General features: G+C 41.7%; 3 protein-coding genes across 7 annotated transcripts in view; all 3 read left to right on the top strand.

Annotated features, from left to right (window-relative positions):
* LOC126563429 (transmembrane protein 258) overlaps window positions 1–22,245 on the top strand; it is a 497,437-nt gene that overhangs the window by 54,170 nt on the left and 421,022 nt on the right. The window lies entirely within an intron of this gene.
* Window positions 1–22,245, top strand: part of LOC126562245 (protein henna) — a 754,155-nt gene that overhangs the window by 342,357 nt on the left and 389,553 nt on the right. The window lies entirely within an intron of this gene.
* Window positions 1–22,245, top strand: part of LOC126565950 (fibrillin-1-like) — an 86,110-nt gene that overhangs the window by 39,694 nt on the left and 24,171 nt on the right. Inside the window, 5 exon segments of the mRNA XM_050223149.1 lie at window positions 2,501–2,705; window positions 2,776–2,984; window positions 5,243–5,875; window positions 9,384–9,509; window positions 20,569–21,306. Coding sequence (XP_050079106.1) covers window positions 2,501–2,705; window positions 2,776–2,984; window positions 5,243–5,875; window positions 9,384–9,509; window positions 20,569–21,306 — 1,911 coding nt within the window.

The raw sequence follows: 22,245 nt of genomic DNA, 5'->3' as shown, positions 1-22,245 counted from the left end.
TTTAAGGTTGGGATTTCGCTGTTGTATGGTTTCTGTTTGTACAAAACGAGGGCGATGGATAAATTATAATTGCAGAAGTGTTTTTGATTTATTTTTATTGGTTGATTGCAATGAGGTATTGTTCTTGTGTGTGTGTATGAGTGTGACCTGAATATTTGTTGTTGCTGAATAAAATGAATTATTCCAATAAGGACGATTTATTACGCTTTAAATATATTTTAAAGTTATACAAATTAAATAAATGCTGAATAAAATATATATTTTAGGTCTTGAACTAACTAAAAATATGGGGTCTTCGGGAAGAGCAAAGGACTTCGGCAGATTCTTAAATAAAATAAAAACTATTTGACTTAACCTAAGTCTTTAACTTATAGCAAAGTATTTAAGTAGGAGCGGAAAGAGGTAAAAGAAGACCGCCGTGATTATGCAGTGAGCCGCAAGGTTAAAACTGACCATAGCCTGAAGCAGAGGATCTTTGTGACCAATCGCAGAGCGCTTTTTGATGATAATTGAAGGAGTACGAGGGCGCAGAGAGCGAGAAGGTACATAGAATTGGATTTTTGATAGGAGAGCAGGAGAATCTAGAAGATCGAAATGAAGGGAAGCGATGAAAGAGGATTGAGCCAGGAAAGGGGCGATCTTGCATAGCGTCTAGCAATCCTCTGAACCCGCTCAATACGTTCGATGCGAACCCTCCAGACAACTGAGCAGTACTCCAGTAATGACATGACCAACGATCAGACCAGAGCCTTGAGACACAGAGGGTCGGAAAAATGGCTGGTAACTCGTTTCAACAAACCAAGTGTTCTGCAAGCACTGCCCAAAAATTCGTGGATAGTGTACGAACAACTAAGACTAGAGTCAATCCAAACACCTAGGTCCTCGAAACACGATTTCACGCGACGCCACTAAGAACATAAGGGAACATAATAGGAGTTCGGGAACGACTTAATGGAAATGGAATCACATTTAACAGGGCAGAGTGTAAGGGATTTACAAGAACACTAATGTGATCAAGAATCATCAAGGACCAAGGACTAAGTGATCAAGGATCATCTTAAAGGGTAAAACAGTCGGCCAGGGAGAAGATGGGATGGAAAATTTTTAGATCGTCAACATATCAAAGGAAACAATTAGGAGGTAGGATAAAAAGATCCTGTAAATCTATACACTGTTTAATGCAATGATTAGCTAATTAATTTGTTTTTTAAGTTTAGAAATACCAAAACCAATTCTTCTTCAACTTGAAAACTTCATCTTCAATAAAATATAAATATATTTAAAGCTGTACTAGTTAATTTAAAAAAAAACCACGGGAATAAAAATTAATCCTAAAATCAATCATGCACAATTCGACTCAGAATTTAACGCACACTTATGCAACCTATTTTAATAAAAACAATTACCAACATTAAACCACTTGCCTGTGCTTTTACTCCTGTTTTCTAAATCGCATTAGAAACTTGCTTGTTGATTACAAAATGAAAAGGGCGGTGTTTGTTTTCATCCCCCCAAAAAAACAATCTAACTAACTATTAGCTACCATACAATGCTCGTCATGTTGAACTAGCAAAACGAACGAAAATTGAAACATTCCGTTACAGCTGTAAGTTCAATGCTTTACCACGCCCGTCCCGATCCTAACCACCGATCCTTCGCCCATCCATTTTGACAGTACACTCTCGAGCTTACACTGGAAGCAACTCTAATCCCAATTACACGGTTGCACATTCACTCGATTTGCGTCGGCAGAGGTGGGATGCCCGCTGTACTGGACAAGATGAATGGCACAGTTTATCATACGCTTCGTTATGAATATTGTTTACTGTTCAACTTTATCCTTTCGGGTGAACCTTTTTACCTCGCAACCGAGACGCAACATTGTTTCGCTGGTGGGACAGGGGAAGCGAAAAAAGGACCACAACAAAACCCCCAAAAAAAAAGACCCCCCCTCCCCCTCCCCCCAACTCGTATGCAAACGTGTGTTGTGCAAACCAAAAAATAAAAACGAACTGTTTTACCCATCACATCGTAAAGTTTGCCCGGGTCATGTCTGGTGCGGGGTGGTCGAGATGATGTAGGGTCGGAGTTTCGGTCAGAAAGCATTGTATCTCCACATGTAGGCAACCACCGTACACTTGCGAGTGAAAACAATGAATACATTAATCTTTTGCTCAGCTGTGGCCCTTCGGTCGGATACATATATACGTTGACCAAAACTATACCTAGCCAACACTGTCCGGCACTGTTCCTGGTTGACTGGAGATCTGGGCTTGCTTGCAGTCAGATGTGGGGTTTTGTAGTTTCGTAAAACTTTTGTTCATTCCCGCACTGCCTCTTCCGGCTTTGAAGTGAAAGGATGTCCCTTAACAGGGGGGGAGTTCTGGGAGTCTGTTCGATGCATAAAATTATGCTCTTCAATGTTAGCCGTGTTTTTACTCCGACACTTGTCCTGTTTTGTTATCTAACTTTTTCTCCCTCTTCCTTTCCCTTTCTGCAGATGAAGCACACGATGAGGACGACGGAACGGCAGCCAAGCACGGTGGAAACGGTCAGAAGCGGAAACCCGGTCAGCGGGGTCAAAACATTCAGGAGGAAACCGACCTTGAACCGGAACTGGCCGCCCGGTTGGATCTGTCCTGTATGGCCCAAGGGTTGATAAGGGCGCCCGAGATCGACAATGGCTATGTGGTGAAATACAACAGGTAAGTGTCCTTTGGCAGATGTCTCGTTCAACGGACGGTCAAGGTGATGGAGCTTTGTGCTTACTCTTAGGCGGAAGAAAAATGGCAACATTTTCCTGGTGGCGTACTACGAGTGTGACGATTATTACGAGCTGCAGCCACCGGAGCATGATCGGCTCTACTGTAGCGGAAGGAAGTGGATCGGTAAGCGACCGGAATGTATCTCCACCCGTTCCGGCTCGGAGGACGATGAGGAGGGCGAGGAAGAGGAGGAGGAGGAGGAAGAGGAGGAAGAGGAAGGTAAGAATTGTCTAGTGCTAGTGCATTGTAGCAGGTGGTACGGTTCCCAGTGCGATGAGAGAAACTTTTGCAGTGACAGGTCGGTTTGTTTTACTTTTTAATTATTTCTATGGAGGAAGGTGAACGATATGCTTTTACTAAGGAACAATGAGTTTTAAATTACAAACTCAGAACTTTTTTGTTTTGTAAATAATGTTAATTTAGATAAATTTTCCAACAAAATGAATACGCATGCGAATACGCCTAAATGTATGCATTTTTTTTTGTTAATTTTCACGACATATAATTAATATTTTTCAAATTTTATTTTAATAAATTTATTGCAATTCTTTGATGTACTATGGTTGAAGCTAAGCATGTTGAAAGTAATATCAATAGGCAGCCACTTTAAAGCATCAAATTCGAATCAGAATTCGAATCTGAAGCATCATAGCTCCAGCTTGATTGGATAACGATCAGGCACGCTAGGATGGCAAGCGTCTATTTGAACAACACACTACGTTCCATCCGCTAATGCAATGAAGAACGAGCAGTCTGACCTTTCCTCCGAACACACAAAACCGAAGGCGAACAAGTCGAAAGAACGGCACCATTTAATCGTGAAAATCTTTGCCCGTCTGTATGGGACGGTCACGATTTTCATTGAAATGGCGTTGCTTGGTGTTTGATGGAGAGCACAGAAAGCACCTGATTTTCTCATCCGTCTTTATCCGATTGTTGGCACAGTCCGTTCGCTTTCCGTGTGTTGTGCTACGCGCGGCTACGGACACGGATCGATTAGTTGGTCAATTTCGAACCTCGAGATCAATATTATCTCTTAAGTACTCTATTTGTGAAATGGAAAAGGCATTGGCGTCCGATCTGTATCGATGATTTGGTTTATGGAACGGGCGGTAAAATGTGGGTACAATGTTTGAAGTTTTTTTTTCGAGTCCATAGGCGCGAAAGTGAGGTGAAAGTTGGGCTTTTGGGAAGGAAAAAGAATTTAATTTGTGAAGCTTCAAAAGTACGTTATTTTCTCGTTGGTACTACAAGCTATTCACTCTAGAGAAGAGAATCTTGTTTATTCCTTAAAAAATGAAGGAAAATAATTTCCAAAAAGACTCCAAAGACAAGAAACAACACACAAAATCATGAACGATTCAGTGTAGTCGATATTCGAAACACACACCGTGTGGTTTTGTACCAATCATTAAATCATGCAGCCAGGCCAGACATCTGCGTTTCGGGGGAGTTTCGGTATTTGTGTCTGTTTATTTTATTTCCGTTGACTTCTTGTTACATTCAGCTTCTCGAAATGGCTCGCTATGTGGCGAATGTGACAGGTAAAACGTGTAATTTATGTCCCGTGGTGATGCTACCAAGATATTAGTAGCATAAATTCGTTCCTTATCCGAACACCAAACCCACACATACACCCGGATCGTGAGCGTGTGAGCGCTCTGGTCCCATGTTGGTGGGTGGATCTTATGCTTGTGCCAATACATGTCTCTTGCCAGCACGTTTCCTTTTGGTTTCACACCGCAAAACGAAACGAACGAATGGAGCGTGAATGAATCCATCGCAAATGTGCCCTCCGAGCGATGATCTGTTATTCCAGGGCAGGTCTTTTTTTTCTTTCTTGGGTGGAATTCGTTTTCACCTATATTTTTCTGCTCATCTATCTTCGCACCCAAAAACACCTAGCACTCGGTCGTAGAAACAAACATACACACGCGCGCGCGCGCTACTAACACATTGCCATCGGTAAGATAGGGATGAAATCTTGCTCTACATCCTTTTGTAGAACGTTTTGGGCCATGCTCGTTTGGATGTGTGTTGGATGCATGCATTGTCTATGGACCGGGAATGTTATGTTAGATCGTTGTTGGCTGGTATTTTTGCGCTGAAACAGCTGTTTTTGTTGTTTATTGGATGCGCTAAGTCACGCCGGTTGCATGGACGTGGAAAGGAATGTAATGCGTTGAATGTTTCATTAGCAACAGCAGCGAAACCCGTCACATATTTACGATGGTTAGCAGTTGGGAAAAGAATATTTGCAAAAGCATGGTGAGCAAACGATAAGCTGGAGCAAGCATTTTGGTTTCGTCTCGCTTTTGCTTGATATGATGAATTTAGTGTCAGAAAATGGGGAAACAACTCGCTTCCGCAGATAGGGATTCCCTATAGAATGAGATCCATTGTTTTGTGAGTGATTGTTTAGTAAAATATATATTTTGCCTTTTAATTTGAGATTTGTTTTTCAAATTACCTTTCAGATTATGAAGAAGAGGGAGACGAAGGCTCTGAACAACCATCCGAACGTGATGGGAAAGTTCACGAGCGAACAACAGCAACAACGGCAACGCTGCCGCCGACAACAACGACTTCCACTACCGAGTCAACAACAACAACTACTACTACAACCGAACCATCAACGACAACAACGACAGAACAACCAACGACTGCATCAACGTCCGTAAACCCACACACGACACCAGAACCAACGGAACCGAACCAGCCAGATAATTTGTCCGTCCTAGAGGTTGAACCTGAAACTCATCAACATCGATCGACAACAGATCACCAGGAAAGCGACGATAAGGAGGAAGACGATGCGGAAGACGTCGACGAAGGGCAAGAAGAAGGCGACGGCGATGATGATGACGAAGAAGATGATCGTCAAGAGACTCACAAAGTAGACGATCGCCAAGAACCCTCGTCAACCGCGTCCGTGGTATCGCCGGTGGTGACAACTCCACAGCCAGTTGTGGCGGCTTGTGGTCCCGATCGGGGCGGGTGCGATCACGAATGTCGAATGATTTATCACGGCAACGAGGTGGAACCGGTGGTCGAGTGTAGCTGCTACCGGGGATTTCTGCTGGATGTGCGTGATGGAAGAACCTGTCACGGTGAGTGTAATTTGTTTGCCGAACAGATGTATCGATAGCTCAATGGGGAACCTGTGCAACAACGGCTCAATTGGCTAAATATAGATGGACATTTCTTGCTGCTGCTCTCCGTGTGCACTCGGAGAAATTGAGAAAAATCGACGAGTGGGCAGGAGTCGGTGGAGTTGCATTCAAAACCTCCTTGGGACTAGAGACGCAATGCAATTTCAACAAGCAGCTCAAGTGGGAAAGTGTTTGTGTGTTGTCAGCGCAGGGGCTTAAGGATTCCGCCCGAAAGGCGACAGCACCTCTTGGTTCCGCACGATATCCGAGCAGTCCAATCAGAGGAGAAGTTAATTCCCGGTGACAAATTACGGTGCAGGTTTGTTGGGGATGTTAATATTATGCTCGCCATGGTGTTCGGGATGCCCGCCGTGCCGCTGTCTAAAAAGGGTGATGGAAATGGACGGTGAAATGAGTTTCGATCGGGGCCATTTTTCGCTTTTTCTTCTCGGAGTTTGTTTTCTTCTCGAAGGGCGATACAAATTTACCAGTCTTTCGGATGTCCGATTGTGAACATGCTGACAGGTCGATCGGTCTGTGGTTCTGTGTCTTTTGCTACCGTGGGGGATGATAGAGATGGTTTTGGTGGGGATAGATTAGGAGGGTTTGTGGGGAAATAAAATATGTTGGGAAACATTTGTACAACAGGGATGGGGATTTTTTATATTCCGATAGAAAGGCCTAGCCGTATTGCAAGGGGGATAGGGACCTCAACCGAACGGAAATCGGTAACCGTACCTCTATGGCTCTTGTCAGATGATTGACTTTTTCGTAATTGCTCACAGATTGAGGCCTTGATGAGTGGGATAATTTAATTTGGAGCGCTTGATGTTTAGACGCGTGTCAAAAGTAGTACAGTGCGTCTTCATCCTTTTGATGAGCATATGGTTTAATTAAATTTTAATTAACCAGTACAGAGTTTAACGTTAAATTTGCTATAAATTTGAGACGTCAGCTCATAATTAAAGAGACAAGAAATCATCTGAAAAACAGCAAAATTTTGATGTTTTTAAAGATAATCAGTCTGATGTTTCTGTTAAATAAGTTTGAGTTCTTCGAATGAAACCAATTTACACAGCATAGAGAAAAAGCTCATGTCTGGGGAAGCATAATTTCTAGGAATGATTCCGATAGCAAGCACAGCCTAGCCTTCCATGTCATTCGAAAGCCGCGAGATATTTTCTTTACAGGGTATCCCGAGGATTATTGATGCTTTATCACAGATTTTTTAAACAATATTTTCGCTAAAGTCCCGTAAGTTTAATGATGGTTTCTCATATATATTTGTTTTTATGCCTCAGGATTTAAAGGGTTCTATGATGTTTTTGATAATAATTTATTTTGAAAAACTGTTTTCTTTTCTAAAAAACACATTTGTTTATGACGAAACAATCTAGAAATCTTATAAAAAGGTTTGCTGGAGGTTTTAAAACAAGCTGGAATTTTTGGTGGAGTTGAAAATATATTAAAAGAGTTTAAAACAATATGAAATAAATAAAGCAAAACGTGTAATTTCAATTGGTTTTTGTCATCATCAATTGAGGCAAAAAAAATCTAGCAAATTGTAAATAATTATTCAAAAAAGGCAAAATATTTGAACAACCTTTAAAAAAACTCTCGAATAAAAACCAACTCAAAACATATAGGAATACGTAAAAAATCTCCCGGATACTCTGTTTCATGCCTCATTACACTTTAACCTAACGTGCTTAGAAAGAACATACTGACATCAATTCAACTCAATCAATCAATTCAAGACACCTTCGACGTGCCAATGTTATATGTGCTCTTTACACAGTTCTTCTATTATTTCCAAGCAGAAAGATACATCAAAGTTTAGCCAATTAAGCTTAACTTTATGATATTTGGTTCCACTTGCATTCAGTCAAAATAAGCCATGTGAGAACCTGAACTAAGTCAAAATCTTGTACTTTATTTAGGGAGTATTTATCTAGGCGAATAAATTTAATCTATCCTTTTCAAAACAAAAACGAATAAAACACCCGCTTCTTAAATATCCACTAGATTTCTCATTTCCGAAGGTATCCCGTTGCTTGGGGCGCTCCGGTTCCTAAAAACGTATACAATAACCAGCGCCCACCATCGCACTGTCGCTCAACGGCTCTAATTGCAGGATTAGGACGCCGACGCGCTCATATTTTTGAACCAGAAACCGTCAACCCGGGCTAGTTGGTCGTTTTTTTGTTTGTATAGACAACAGTTGGGTGGCGCAAGTCAAGAATGCATTTGAAACGACGGCTGATTAATTGTCAGCACGCGCGCGCGCACGCACCCCACACGCAACCATTTGACAGTTGGCGTTAAACATGGCGTCACACCTGTCACGACGGTTGTAGTAGACTGGCCCAACGGACACTAGTGTCCAATCACACTGCCTAATTTACCCACCGTCGAAACGTGTTATGATTTAATCCTTAGTTTGTTTTGGTTGTTACCACCTTATGCTGGCAGTCGGCCCCTCGCAGCAACTTCCCTTGTCGAAACTGTCCCAATTTTCAACACTTAATTTTCGATCATTTTCGATAAACGTCACCGGGCGTTTGGGGGCTGGAAACGAATTAACAAAATGTTTAATGACAGATAATAACGGTCGGATTTGCATAAACGATGTGTCATCAATTAGCTACCCACCTACGATGTGGCCGGTAGCCACAGAGGCCTTTAAAAAAAACTGATCGCTTAACATTACGGCAATGTTTCCGCCAACATCCAGGCACCTCGATCGATCGTGACTACCTCAGCAGCAGCAGCAGGAGCAGTAGCAGTTTAACTTGGTCAACTCATTTTGTACCCTTTTCTGTGTGAGTGTGTGTTTTTGCGGCATGCTTTCTGCCGCTTGTTGGTCGAAGAATTAATCTTCTGGAAGGTGGGTCATTAAATATGGTTTCCCCGGAGCTACTACCGATCGCATGGTGGGTTGAAAGAACAAAAGAAAAAGTAAAATAGTAGAACAAGAACCGCAACGGAACATTGAAAAAAGGCCCCTAGGCGTAGCTTCCACTTTTGCACGCTATAGAAGTCAGTGTCGCACGAAGACCGGGAGAGAGAATTGTTTCGGGTTTGTTTGTATAGTTGAGCAGGAGAGCAAGCCAAATTGAGCATATTTATTGATTCAATTTTGACCGAAACTTGAAACCCATCTCCGTGACACCCCAGAGTAACGATAGCGATTTGAAAGTGTGTTCCGGTTCCCGGTTTGTTTTGCGGATCATTCCGCTTAACGGATGGTTGATTTTTGGAATTTTTGACTCATTTTTTCGGGAAGGCTTTTGAGTGAGTTGTGAAATAGCTATTTCCGGGTGTGTTACACACATCCCCATTTATGGTACTTATTTCCATTATTGTATTTTATCTTGAAAGTTAAATGTTCGTACGTTGCATTCAGCTCGTGCAATAATAGTATTAAATTTAATTCTAACTTTATGATACGTACTTTTTTTTCTAGACATCGACGAATGTGTGGAAAATAATGGCGGTTGTGAGCAGACATGCATCAATAAACCCGGATCGTACGAGTGCAGTTGCGAGCCAGGACTGCAAATCGACACACTGAATGGGCACACCTGCATCGGTAAGTATACTACACGTAGAAGCTTAGCCAACGGTTGCACTATTGCTTTGATGCACCATTTCGCTCGCTTTTGCATGGCCAAAGTATAATTGCACTCAGCTTTCCCTATCTCATTACAATAGAAACGGTGGAAGAGACCGCAAATTGTCAGCCGTGGGTATTGATGCTTAATTAGCCGTGTAACATTGTACTAGAAATTACCTTTTAGAGAGAGAGCGAGAGAGTGAGAGAGCCTTTTCTATCTTGTAATATCTATTTTAAATGGATTTGATCTACTAACAGGGCTGCTGAGGTATGCTTTTTCATTTGGAATTTAATCTATTAAAAAATAAATTACAGAAGCGTAGTTGATGGTGCCAACGTGTTCTCCTTTGAAGTATTTAAAAAAATTGCATACCTTGAGGGGTGTTATATTTTTTAACGAAAGTATGCAATCCGCAAAACACAAAAGAACATTCAGTATGTAATGCAAATGCTGATCGCCACATTATCACAAAACTTGTTCTTTTGCTACAAATATGACAAATAGACATGTTTCGTAGATACTTTAAGTATTTTATCATTCGTTCAATTCATTAGCAACGTGTTCGTATTCCCGCCCAGACACTTGCCTTGCGTGAACACGCTTCACTTTCACTCCATTTCAGGAAAACTTCACTTTCCTTGCGCTCGTCAACGGTAACCATGTCTAACCGGGAAGGTTAATATAATTTAAATTATCTTCTGCCACTCACCGTATCATCCTGTCTCTTGCGATGGCGAGCTATCAAGAGTGCGACTTTAAGAGCAACAGACGTCTTGACTATTAAATATTGCCTTTTAAGTTGCAGATTTGTACCTTCAACCGTTTCACCGACCTAGTCGGGAAACAGTCAAGGAACTTTCCCATAAGAATGGGGGTTAAACAGGCAAGATTCACCGAAGTAGCTCCCTATGAAACGATAAACTATTACTTGTGTGCTTGAATGTCGTATTGCAGAAATTAAAGAAGGGAAAGTTGTGACGTTGGTTGGATGGTTACTGTACAGTTCTGGGTAAAACACTTCTAAAAGTATTGTTTAGTTTAGTACACTTTCCGATGAGCGTTTCCATTAGTATCATTTTAAAATGGTTCATTATTGTAAAAAAGTAAACAAACGACCCTACTGTGTAAGCGTCATGATCCAGTGTGGTGTAAATAAACAAGTGACTTCCATTAAACACTGTTACAAACCGGACGCACTCACTGCTGCTGAGTGGAGTGCGAGTATAAGTGAAATGGAAAAGTAGATAACCAACTAGAAGAAGAAAAAAAGTCAATCCTTTGCATTTTCCTACCACCCAAAGCCGAACAGATCCTGGTAGCTAAATGAAACGTAATTGTAGATAATCCAGCGATGAAAAGTATCCCTCCCTCTATCCGGACTTTGCCAGGAAATGGGATCAACACACTCCGGTTACGTTCTTGGGTTCTTTGGCCATTAGTTTTCTCGAGAGCTCTGGCTCAAATGATCTGGCCGGAACGGAACGGAACTGAACTTTGGTCGCACACCACTATACGGAAGAGGTGACCTATACCGAGCAAAATGAGCTTTTCTTAAGGGAAACTATCGTGTCCATTACCGTTTTCCCCCCGGGGGCAGTCAGCGAGGTCAGTTCAGTCAAGCCCGGTAGTGTTAAATTATGGTGAATACCTTTATTCTGCACCATTCTATACCGTTTCGTACTGTACTGTGCGGTGGGTTGATGCACTTGTTGGTGAATTTATAGTATCTTGTATCAGGTTTACAGGTCAGTACAGTGTCACAATGGTTTGGCTTTGGTAGAGAGAAGAAAATGTTGTTACCTATTGCATCACTGGCCAGGCTGCCATGAACTTTTCACTTGCTAACAAAGTTTTCTTGCAGATAAGAATAGTTATGAAATTTGATTTTTGTGTAGAGAAAATAGTTCCATTATTCCCAAAATGGCCGCTCGGAAAAATGATACAATATATTAAATATTAATACTTTGAAGAAGAGAAAAGTTTTGAGCTGTAAAATTTACTTCCCATTCGATAACTTCCACTAATTTCATGGAATGCTTTATAGCAATACACGAAAAACGAAAAAGAAGAACTATCCGGGTGTGATAAGACATACTTCACAATACTTCCCAAAACTTTCCACGCTTTCAATCTGCGATAAGCCACCATCAAACTCTTTCAATCCTACTTTAGCACAATGGATTCAGGAAAAGTACGCATCAAGCAGAAGAAGAGGTTCCGTTTTTTTTTTTTGGGTTTAATTCCCCATGAGCGCTTGTGTTAACCTTAGCCAAACCATTGCGTCTCATCAGTCGCTCATCATCACGGCACGTGCTAATAATATGTACGCAAAGCCTTCCGAGGGCTTGCCTTGTGCAACGCACACAAAGCCGAGGCAAAAGCCACCAGCAAAACCCAACCAACCAACCCTACAACCGTATTGTGTGCCGCTAATGAGAGCAAATACGCTTAATTACGAAAATGAATGAAATTCCCCTATCATTTTGCTTGCATTTTTCTTACCTGCAAGCGTTTGCGCGCTACCTTTTCGCGCATACAAAAGCTTCCCGCCCACAACCGGCGGTAAAGGCCGTGATGCGGAGGACAGCACAGCATGCCTGAATAGGGTTGATTTCATCAAACATTGAAACACGGTTACAAAGCTTTTGTACGTTTCTTGCCTTATTCATCCGTAAGGAGAGCCCGCACGATTCTTGGCAGAAAGTTTTTCGGCCATCTTTTTGCAGCTTGTGCTCCCATCCCAAGCTTTCTTTTCATTAAGAAGCGAGCGTGGTTTCTTCCCCTTCCTTTCCATTGCTTGCACCCAAAACCTTCCAGGAACCGTTCCTGCCCAAGGTTGTCACGGAAATGGGGTTTTCCCAGCGTTTCGTCGCTTCCGGCGTACTCTAGCGTACTTCGGTTGCTGTGTAAAAAAATGGCGCCATGCTCGTGATACTATTTTATCACGAGCTTGATACGCTGGTGCTTGAGAATGTGCAGAATTTTCACACTTTCATTTTGCCCAACCACCTCCTGATGGGTTTGGTGCAAACGCGCACAGCAGCACAGACCATCGAGCGAAATGGAGCGAAAGCGAGTTAATCTCGGGTTCTGGCACCAATTCTCGGGGCACAAGGGAACGGTCGGTCGGGTCCACTGGTTGTAAATTGCTTTTCATACATGAAATCACCAGGTTCGCTTATATTGCCAACACAGTTTCCCATCCATTCCAACCGTCCAATGAAGCTAAGTGGTGCCAATGGCGATAAAAGAACGTTCGTCCGGACGGTGGTGAATATTTTATTGAACGGACTCGGACTCGGTGGTAGTTTCCATTTACATAGAGATGCAGATGCAAATCTTCACCATTTACCAGAAAAATATGGCGATTTTTTTTACTCACTTAGAAAGGATTCAGGTGAATGGAGGATGTTGTGGTCAATTGATGTTAAACATTGGAATTAATTTATCTCTTAATTAAATCGCTTTGTCAAGCGAGTGTTTAAGGGAAGCAGTTTTGCAACAAATCTGTGGCAATAACACTGCTTCATATACTATCTTTATTGGGGAATGTCGTATGATATCGCAATCTTGGAGGAGGAAATTGTATTACTTGTTGGAAAACCTCAAATTTCCTCTAACTCAGAAATACTCACCGATTTTAGACTCGAACGTAATTGAGTATTCGTTATCTTTTACGCCACAAATTAAATTTATGTTGTTACTTAAGAATACCGGAAAAGATAAATTCGATATTCACTCACTGACTGAGGTATTTGTTTTAATTTGTTGTGATTATGATGACTCTACGCCGTAATGTCGAACCACTCATTGACGGTAGTAGCAAATAATTTGAACATCAGTTACATGCTATCGGATGGACGATATCGGCGGACTCACGTAGCTAGTTTTGGTAGCCTATGTAACGAAAATACTGTATTTTCCAGCAATGTGTCTTGCTAGATGGTTCCAGATTTTGTTAACTATAAAGCAGGACAGAAATAAGCCAAGGCGTTTGATTCATGCTCTTGTCGTTTTAACTTCATCGCAAGCATAAAGAACGACGTAATGAATGGCATGTGAAACAGGTAAATCTGCCTTGCAGATAAGTTATAATAAAAGTTAACACACTAACCATCAGTCCGATACAAGCATCAAATATCATTTTAATAAATTGAACTCACAAACGTGGCTTTCCTTCCTTCCGAAAGCCATCGACTCAATTAGGATATTAAAGCGTGAAACATTCCGGCCTCATTATCCTTTTGCATGTTCCTCAAAGTTGTGTGGGAAAAAAAACCATCAAACAAGAACAAAAAGGAGAAAAATCAAACAAGATATAAAGGATATAATGAACACCACGAGCAGTTTCTGAAAAGCAAATCCTTTTCATATGAATATATCCTACAACACAAAAGAAAAAACAACGAGAATCTCACAGAAGCAAGCGAAAACAAACCCGTTATGCGGTACGATGCTGGTAGGAAAAGTTTCCACAGCACTTATTGCGCACAGTTGGCGATGGCGATGTTAAGTAATTGCTCCAGATTATCCTTGATGCGGTGAGCAGGCCGGAATCCTTAATCATGTGGTGGTGGTGCTGCTCGTTGTTGTTTGTTGTTTCTATAGTATACTAGCTTTCTTCATACATATCCCCACAAGGGGGAAGGACTCTGAAGGACTTTAGAAACCTGGTGACAAATTGTAAGAAAAAAGATGGACTTTAAAAACAAAGCCTTTCTCCTCACTTTCCTTGGGGCTCCACGGTGTTACATAAGCGAGTCCTTTTTCGAAAAGTGATACTTTACATACAGTGAAAGAAAAAAAGAGGTTTAATTGCAAAGAAAACCTCATTTCTTATGAAAAGCTTAGCGTATGCAAGGGAAAGGGAACTGAAAGGCTTAGCCTCACAGCATCGAGATCGAAAGCGAAAATAGCGGCAAAGCTCTCTGTTTTCCATCTCCCCGAGAAGAGTCATTAAAAACAAGCTGTATGAAATAACAATGTTTTCAACTGGAAACAATTTCGTAAATGATGCACTTACATCTTCCCATCGTTACACAACTTTGTCTCAATGCCGCACACACGCATCCATATGTCGGTGTGTGTGTGTGTCTCAGAATTAGGATACATTCTGCTCATTAGTGGTGCTTGTAATAAACTAAACGATGGTTCGTTTCGGGTCAGTTCCCACGCGTGTGGTTAGAAGCTGGATGTAACGTAACGGAAAAAATGCACTTTATAAGGGAAAATGTAGGGCAGCTCGCTAGCTAGCAGGAATACTTCAATGTAGCCTCAGCCGGATGATGGATCAAGCCCTTTTGAGCGTACATGGATGCAACAGTTTCATACGGTTGCGAATCGACAAGTGTCATTTCTTGAAAGGTATATGATTCCGGTTGTAACCAACATCAAGGACAGGCGGCTTAAAATTATCATCGCACCGGTGGGCACACGAGTGTGGTGAAGCCTAGCTTTTTTCTTTCTTTTCTACTCAGCGATGCATGGCGATGCCTTAAATGAGATTTAATTATACGCTGCAAGCTGTGCCACGTATGCTTGAGGGAGGATCTATTTTTTTTTTTTTTTGCACAGAAAGTATGTGTAAGTAAGAATTAATTGATTGGTGGCAGTGCTTAGACTTGTAATAACCACCCGACACCCTGGAGTTCGAACTAAATTTGAATATATTTATATAAAGAAAAACTAAATCCAATTTCTAGGATAAAATAATTAAAGTATGCAATCCAAAGTGCAAAACGCCGTAAGGTATGCAATATGCTTCGCACGTATCGAATTTTCAAACATTAGTGCAAGAAGATGTTTCTTTTTTCATCAATATTTTGCACTATTTGTAGCTTGTGGTAGAACTTTTGAAGCAGAATAGAAATATCCTTAAAACAGTAATAATTCAAATGAAATGTTTGGTAAAATTGTTTGCAAAGTAAATATTTCAAGGGAGTAAGGGAGTAGATCTTTTGTACTATCGCTTGGCCACTCGGAATGGTACGAGTTAGTAGAAAGTGTTTTGATCATTTCTAACGACTCAATTTATCATTCTCTTTTCTACTCTCTTTCTCTCTTCCAACGTCATCACAACTATTCAATGTACCAACCACCACCACCACCACCACCACGCATTCTGCCTCGCACCAATCATGCACACACGCTTCCTTACGAACTCACGACCCACTCGCATGGGAATGTCTAAAACATTAACCCACACCCAACCCCACTGCCCATTGCGCAAGCAAGACGTCAACGAGTGCCTGTTGCGAAATGGGCACGGTCCGTGCCAGGATACGTGCGAAAATCGTTGGGGCAACTACAGTTGCGGGTGCGAAGGTTTGCCCGGTACACGGTTGGCAGCGGATGGGCACAGCTGCGAGGACGATGGGGAGTGTGCAAAGGAGAAAAACCATGGCGGTTGTTCTCACCGATGCCTTTCAACGCTTGGGCGCGTCTTCTGCCTCTGCCCGGATGGGTTGCGACTCGGTGCGGACTGGAAAACGTGCGAAGGTAGGCAACCCGGTACAGTTTGTTTCAGAATTTGTCTTTGCGTCTCGGTACGTCGAGTGGCGGGTTCCCTTGAGTACCATCGGGAGATTGCGATATCATTTTTTTTTTGTTTTGTTTTTGGAGAAACGCATCCGGCCGCATTGGTTCCTGTACCTTGGCACGGCAAGGGTACCATGACACGTGGAACGTGTTTAAAGTCATTTCGTCTTGCGTCGAATGGTCGATCTGGTTTGCTCATCCGTTTGAAATTTGCATTTGAAAGTTATAAATTATCCGAATCAACCGAACCAAGCCTTCTTGGCTCATCGAAAGCTCGTACTATCGATCGTTTTGGGGAAAACTTTGTCGAACCCTTCGTACCGTGTTCGTACCGTATCGATACGTCTACTAAAGTGGCAGCGAGACATCCGGCGCTGGCAGGATCGCTTCCTTTGCCGGTGCTTCGTTTCAACATGGAGTTGAGGGAAATGAGTAGTTGAAGGGAAAACTTTCATCAAATCATCACCTTACCTCGGATAAGCTTGCTGGCTGATAGACATAGCTCGTTGAAAGGGGAAACTATTTAAAGTATTATTAGGGAAAGTGTTTAAAATTCAATTCATTTTGAGGCCAGCCTGCTGCTATTTTCATTACGGAAAGCTGTCCGAAATTAGAACTATCGGAAACAGAACTGCTCTGAATGAATATCATAATGGTAATCCTTCTGTATTTCCGAGAATTCTTACATTCGATGCTAGTACATCACCTTTAACAAGCCTGAATAAGTTGACGTCAGTTTGACGCATTGACATTTTTAATGGAGTTTTTAATAGGAATTTTAATTGGGTTTCTAGCAGGATCTGCGCTTCTTGGAAGGTACTGTTTTTTTTAAACTTCTATTGTTAAAGCATTTTACTTGGTTGTTCCTCTTGATTTATGCAATACTTGAATTATTTTAAATGTAAACATTTTATTGCAATAGTATTTAAGTAAATGCTGATACAGGAGGATCAATAGCGGAGGAGGCAGCAACGCCGATTTTCACTGCCTCTCCATACGCAGGACTGACTGTTAAGCTACAGATGAAACGAAATCAAGAGATGTTAGTGCTGGCAAGCCAATACCTCCCATGGTTGTAGAGCTAAAAATGGAGAAGAAACACATAAAATTGGTCACACCTATTGGACCAATTTTCTTGCATAACTTTTTAAAAAACAATACGATAATTTAACACGGCTTTAAGACTCATTTTTATGTAGAACATTTTCATCCTTCCTCTGCCGCCGATTTTATTAAACTCATTAAAATAAGTGAAGAAAACTTAATCGAAATACTATAATAGTACTACAAAAAAGATTTTTATAAAATAATTCAAAGCAGAAAAAACATTTAAAAAACTTATAATACTACCAAAACTGTTTGAAAGATGAAAACTCTGATAGTAGCCAATGAAGAGAACACGACAAGAAACAAATTGTAGCAAATTGATTTATTTCATGTTTTTTTAAGTGCTCTTTTTTTAATCAAAACCATTTTCTTTGGAGCACATTTACCGGTTTTTTGTTTTTATTTCGTAGATGGAGTGTTCATGGATTGATTTATTGACGTTTCAATTTTTCATCACTTCTAAAACAACCGCGAACCCGTGGTTGGGTCCATTGAAACTTTCCCACACCCTTGCTATTTTCTCCTTTTTGCTTTGGGATGTGTTTTTCTGGAAAGGATACTAATAGCGATTAAGCTGCGAGAACTGATTTTTGACTCAGAACGATATATTTAGCCCAAAAAAAAAGCACACACACCGCAAACGAAGAGGCGAACAGTAGAAAAATAACGCGCGAGAGTTCCCAAAACGATTTCCAACTTTTCCCGCTTTTTTGCTCGCATTTTGTTGTTGTGTCTGGGTGGCTTGGGAAGGTTTTCCTTTCCAGTTCGGTCCGGTCAGCAAGCGAGCGCAAAACGTTGAACACCACCGAATGACGGAATGATCGAGATGCATCAACATTGTTTCGTCGTCAGTGTTGTTGTAGTGTTTATGTGGCCGATTTTTGGCTTGTGGGAATGGATGGATGTGGTTCAATTTGGTGGATGCCTGACGTCGTAGCTGCTTCATCAACCTTACCGTTGACGAACGAATACGGGTGTCCGGGAGTGAAGTAGTGCTCCACCGGTTCCACACTTCCCAGGCCTCTCGTGCGCCATTTTGTGGTTTAAGTTTGTGGACCGGTGCTGCCGAAACGATACACACACTCACAGTCAGGGTGGATTATGAAAATATTTTCTCAAAAAGTCTCAAAACAACCAGCCGCCATCAGATGATTTGCCGGAGTCCTAGGGTGGAGGAGGCATAGGGTGCGCAGTTTTAGATTTGGGCTTTTCGGGAACTTTTCTCTTTTTTTACTTTCTTCGGTCGCTTCACACTGTATTAGGATATTGGCTGTGTCTGTACCCTTTTGCTCGAGCCATCATCATAGCGTGCGTCCGTACCCGGACTCATCCGCATTATCGTCGGCATCTGACAAGAACGACGGTTTCTCGGCTTGTGTTCTGCTCTGTGCTCCGTTGTGTGCCATATTTGTGGAGCTTTCGGTACCGTCTGCTGTCTTCGCCTTTTGCCATTGTGGAGTTGTGATTTCGTTCTGCTCGCCCACCTCATCACCAGTATGCGGGCGGGAAAAAGAAGAAAACTTTGTTGACGCACTGTACCGGAACGGAGAAAGGCCAACAAGAGAAATTTTATGAACTTTCTTTCAGTGCTGCTTTTTTTCTCTTTTCGTTCGTTTTTCTTCCAAAGCTACAGCTCGTTGCGTTTGGAAGATGCACTCCGATACGAAGCCACTCTATTATTATTTATACTTATAATTTTCCGCCTGAAATACACTGGGCTGTGCATAGTGGGCGACGTACAGGGAGGGAATAAAGCAGCAAGGCACCAGAACAGGGGAATTGCACGGTACGCAAAAACTGGAAAAATGACAACTTTTCTACATGTTGGAAAAATCCGGTAAAATGTGGGCAAAAAAAGGCTCCGTTGTTGCGGATCGGGTGTGATAGTGGAAGCCTTGCCGGGAAGGAAATAAACTCAATTCCGACACGCCTTGGCAGCTTGATATGGGCTGGAAAACAGGACGAAAACATGCATTTCCCGTACACACTTATGCATGGCAACCGAACAATACACGCTTTGTCGTGTACGGGGATGCGGTACCAAGAGGATGCCAAGAGTGGCCAGGGTTGATGATCTTTTGTGAGCTTTCATCGTCTGATTGATGCATACAATAGGAGCAGAACGGAGCACGCTTATTCGTACAGCACGGAAGAAAGTTGTCTTAGGTTTTGTTGTACCTTGGGAAAGCCTTCAATTGAAAAGGCATGTTCGAGGAATTTTCGGAAATAATAGTTACATAAAGTGAAAATCTGTGTAACTATTCTAGTGGTTGTTATTGTAGTTTATTGTCACTTCGAAATTATGTTTCTGGTAAATTTGATTTGCAGTTTAATAATTTATCAAAAACATCAAAAAGAATTTGGCTTCAAATCCCATCCGAACCTTCCCACCGTAGTGAGGAGTGACTTTCCAACTACGGAGGGTCGGCAAGGCTAGGAAGCCATTCGATTGCCGGCGTGACCTAAATGGACGTTAAGCCAAGAAGAAGACATTAAGACGTAGTAACTCGTTATCCAAAATAAAATTTGAAATATTCAATTGAGTTTCATATTTCAAATCAATCCTGGCCACAGCACCAGAAGCATTTTCGAACTGACTGCCTTGAGGCAGAGTGTTTAGCTGCTTCACATGGTACGAATCTCAACGAAACTGGAACTGGAAATAGTAAAGAAAAGCTATCCAGTATCACGGTAATAATAATTTTGAATGTTTTTAAAAGTATCGTAAGAAGGGAATATTGCAGATACTTGACCTACCAAGTCGTTAAGCCACAAAGATAATCCAAGACGTTCTGTGATATATGCTGGTCACTGCAACAAGTTGTTTGCTTTCATTTCAATTTTTTCATATTATTCCTCATGAATGACCGATGATTCAATGAAATTTACAAGGTTTACTCCAGTTTTTATTGTAGATGAAGCGAGGCAATTTATTTATTTATATATTTTACTCTTTATTAATTATTAGGCCTCAATATCATGTTGTCAACTCTGTCTATCATAACTAAATTTAAAAGAAATGAGAACGCACTGCCAATATTTAATTTTAGCTGCTATGAATTTTATACAAAATAAAGCAATATTTCTTCCATCTCATTTACCACTTCTTTATTCAAAATATTTATTATTTGGGAGTATTTGCTTACTTAACGCTAGTAAATTCATCATTGAACAAAAATAAATACAATCAATCATCAGAACGCTTGAAAGGCTTTTCTTAACATCACACTATGCTTGCATTTATTTTTCAAATCTGCTTTGCGCCGTTGGCTTGGCTTATGCTTATCAAATATAAAAGCTTTGCCCACAAAAGTAAATGTCACAAAAGTTGAAACAATTCAAAAGCAACTTTCCTTCCCACCAAAAAACCATCCCTTCGATGGTCGATAGATATTGATGAGTGTCAAAATGAAGACATTGTCGAACGATGTGCCAATGGGTGCGAAAATACGTTCGGTTCCTATCGCTGCCTGGAGGAAACATTTTCACCCACTGAGGCTGGTACTGAGCAAAGAAATAATGAGGACGATGACGAAGAGGAGAAGAATGATGAAAGTGACCCAGAAGACGAAATCGACGCGGAGGAAGAGGAAGAAAGCGAGCGAACGGATGCGCATAATCGATTGAGCGAAAATGAATTGCCTCAAGAATCTCATCAATCAGTGGAAAGCGCCGGAAGCGGTACGGCGGATGACGATGGTACGAGTGCAGAACACGAGAGCGAAACGAAACCGCCACCGGACGTGACAATTCCGGTTAGTTCTTCACACCCTCATAGGCATCATCACGGGGAGACACTGGAGCTAGATCGGGACGCTGATCGGAACGAAGATCTCGAAGAAGATGAGGATAATGAGGAGCAGGAAGAGGAGGATAATGAGGATGATGGAGAGGGTGTCCCCGAGCGGTCTCACGAGCCGGAACCTACCCAACCAGTTGTAACTTCAGGTGATGGTCGCGATGAGATTAGCACATCGAAAGTGGAACCGGATTATGACGATGAGGATAATGATACTGATGGGCCCGGTTCGGAAGAAAGCAGCGAGCGAAACATTGTTCAACTACCACCATTGGCGAATGGTTGCGATACAGGGCTTCGATTCAATCCGTCAACAGGCACTTGTGAAGGTGAGTGAGCGAAGCAGCTTCCTAGTGACGCGTGTCACCGCACCGGAAGTTTTCGGTGAGCTTTAAACAACATTTCCGCATCGTTGGTTACCGTACACCGACAGCCACAGCGACCAATAGCAATGTCTTGCGGTCGTTATTTCTTTACAGCGGGTGAACAAATTTACGACAAAAGTTCATTCGCAACGCACCACATAAACCCCGCACACCACAACGTAGCTTTTGGGAGAATGTTTTTTTTTTCAGCCCAGCAAATGGAGACGCCTAGTGCTTTGTAGCTTTTATGCGCTAACAAACATCTTTAGTCACTTTCTTTGGCGTGTTTGGCGGATAAAAGAGTTAAGAGTTAAGAGTTTTGTGGTGTGTTCTGGAAGGGATGGAAAATCGATCGATCGGTACCTTACCGGGTAGTGAAATATTCTCGCAGAGAGGACAGAGCGGACGGAAGAAGGTTGTTAAAATGTTAATGATCCGCGTATATCGTAAGCCGATTGGAAGTCGACCGCGAAAAGCGGGTCATAACATAAATGCAGCCACCCTCTTTCTTTTCAATGTCATAAAACTTTGTGGCCGTTTCCGATGTACGCCTACAGGGATGGTTGTCTGCTCTAGGCCGCAAAATGGTAAGGTGTTGGAAAAACGGTTACAAACCGGGATTGTGGCAACTAACAGCAATGCACAGTAAACGACTGGAGTAAAAATGAAAAGGCTTTTGTTGAATTGAAAAAAGGGTTGGAATTTATGAAACGTTGTATTAAAAACTAGAGGTTAAGGAAAATAAATTCGTAATTGCTTTCATATAGGTCAACGTTTCGTAAAGTTTTAAAGAAAACCTTTTGATTTTAACAATTAACTTCGGTCATCTATTCTGTTCTAATGACCTGGAAGGTCCGCTTAAGCGGTACGGTAAACGATATACGTATTGTGGATCGCTTCCAT

The sequence above is a fragment of the Anopheles maculipalpis genome, chromosome 3RL (assembly GCF_943734695.1).
Source record: "Anopheles maculipalpis chromosome 3RL, idAnoMacuDA_375_x, whole genome shotgun sequence".
NCBI classification, from domain to species: Eukaryota; Metazoa; Arthropoda; class Insecta; order Diptera; family Culicidae; genus Anopheles; species Anopheles maculipalpis.
This window is presented reverse-complemented; position numbering and strand designations above follow the sequence as displayed.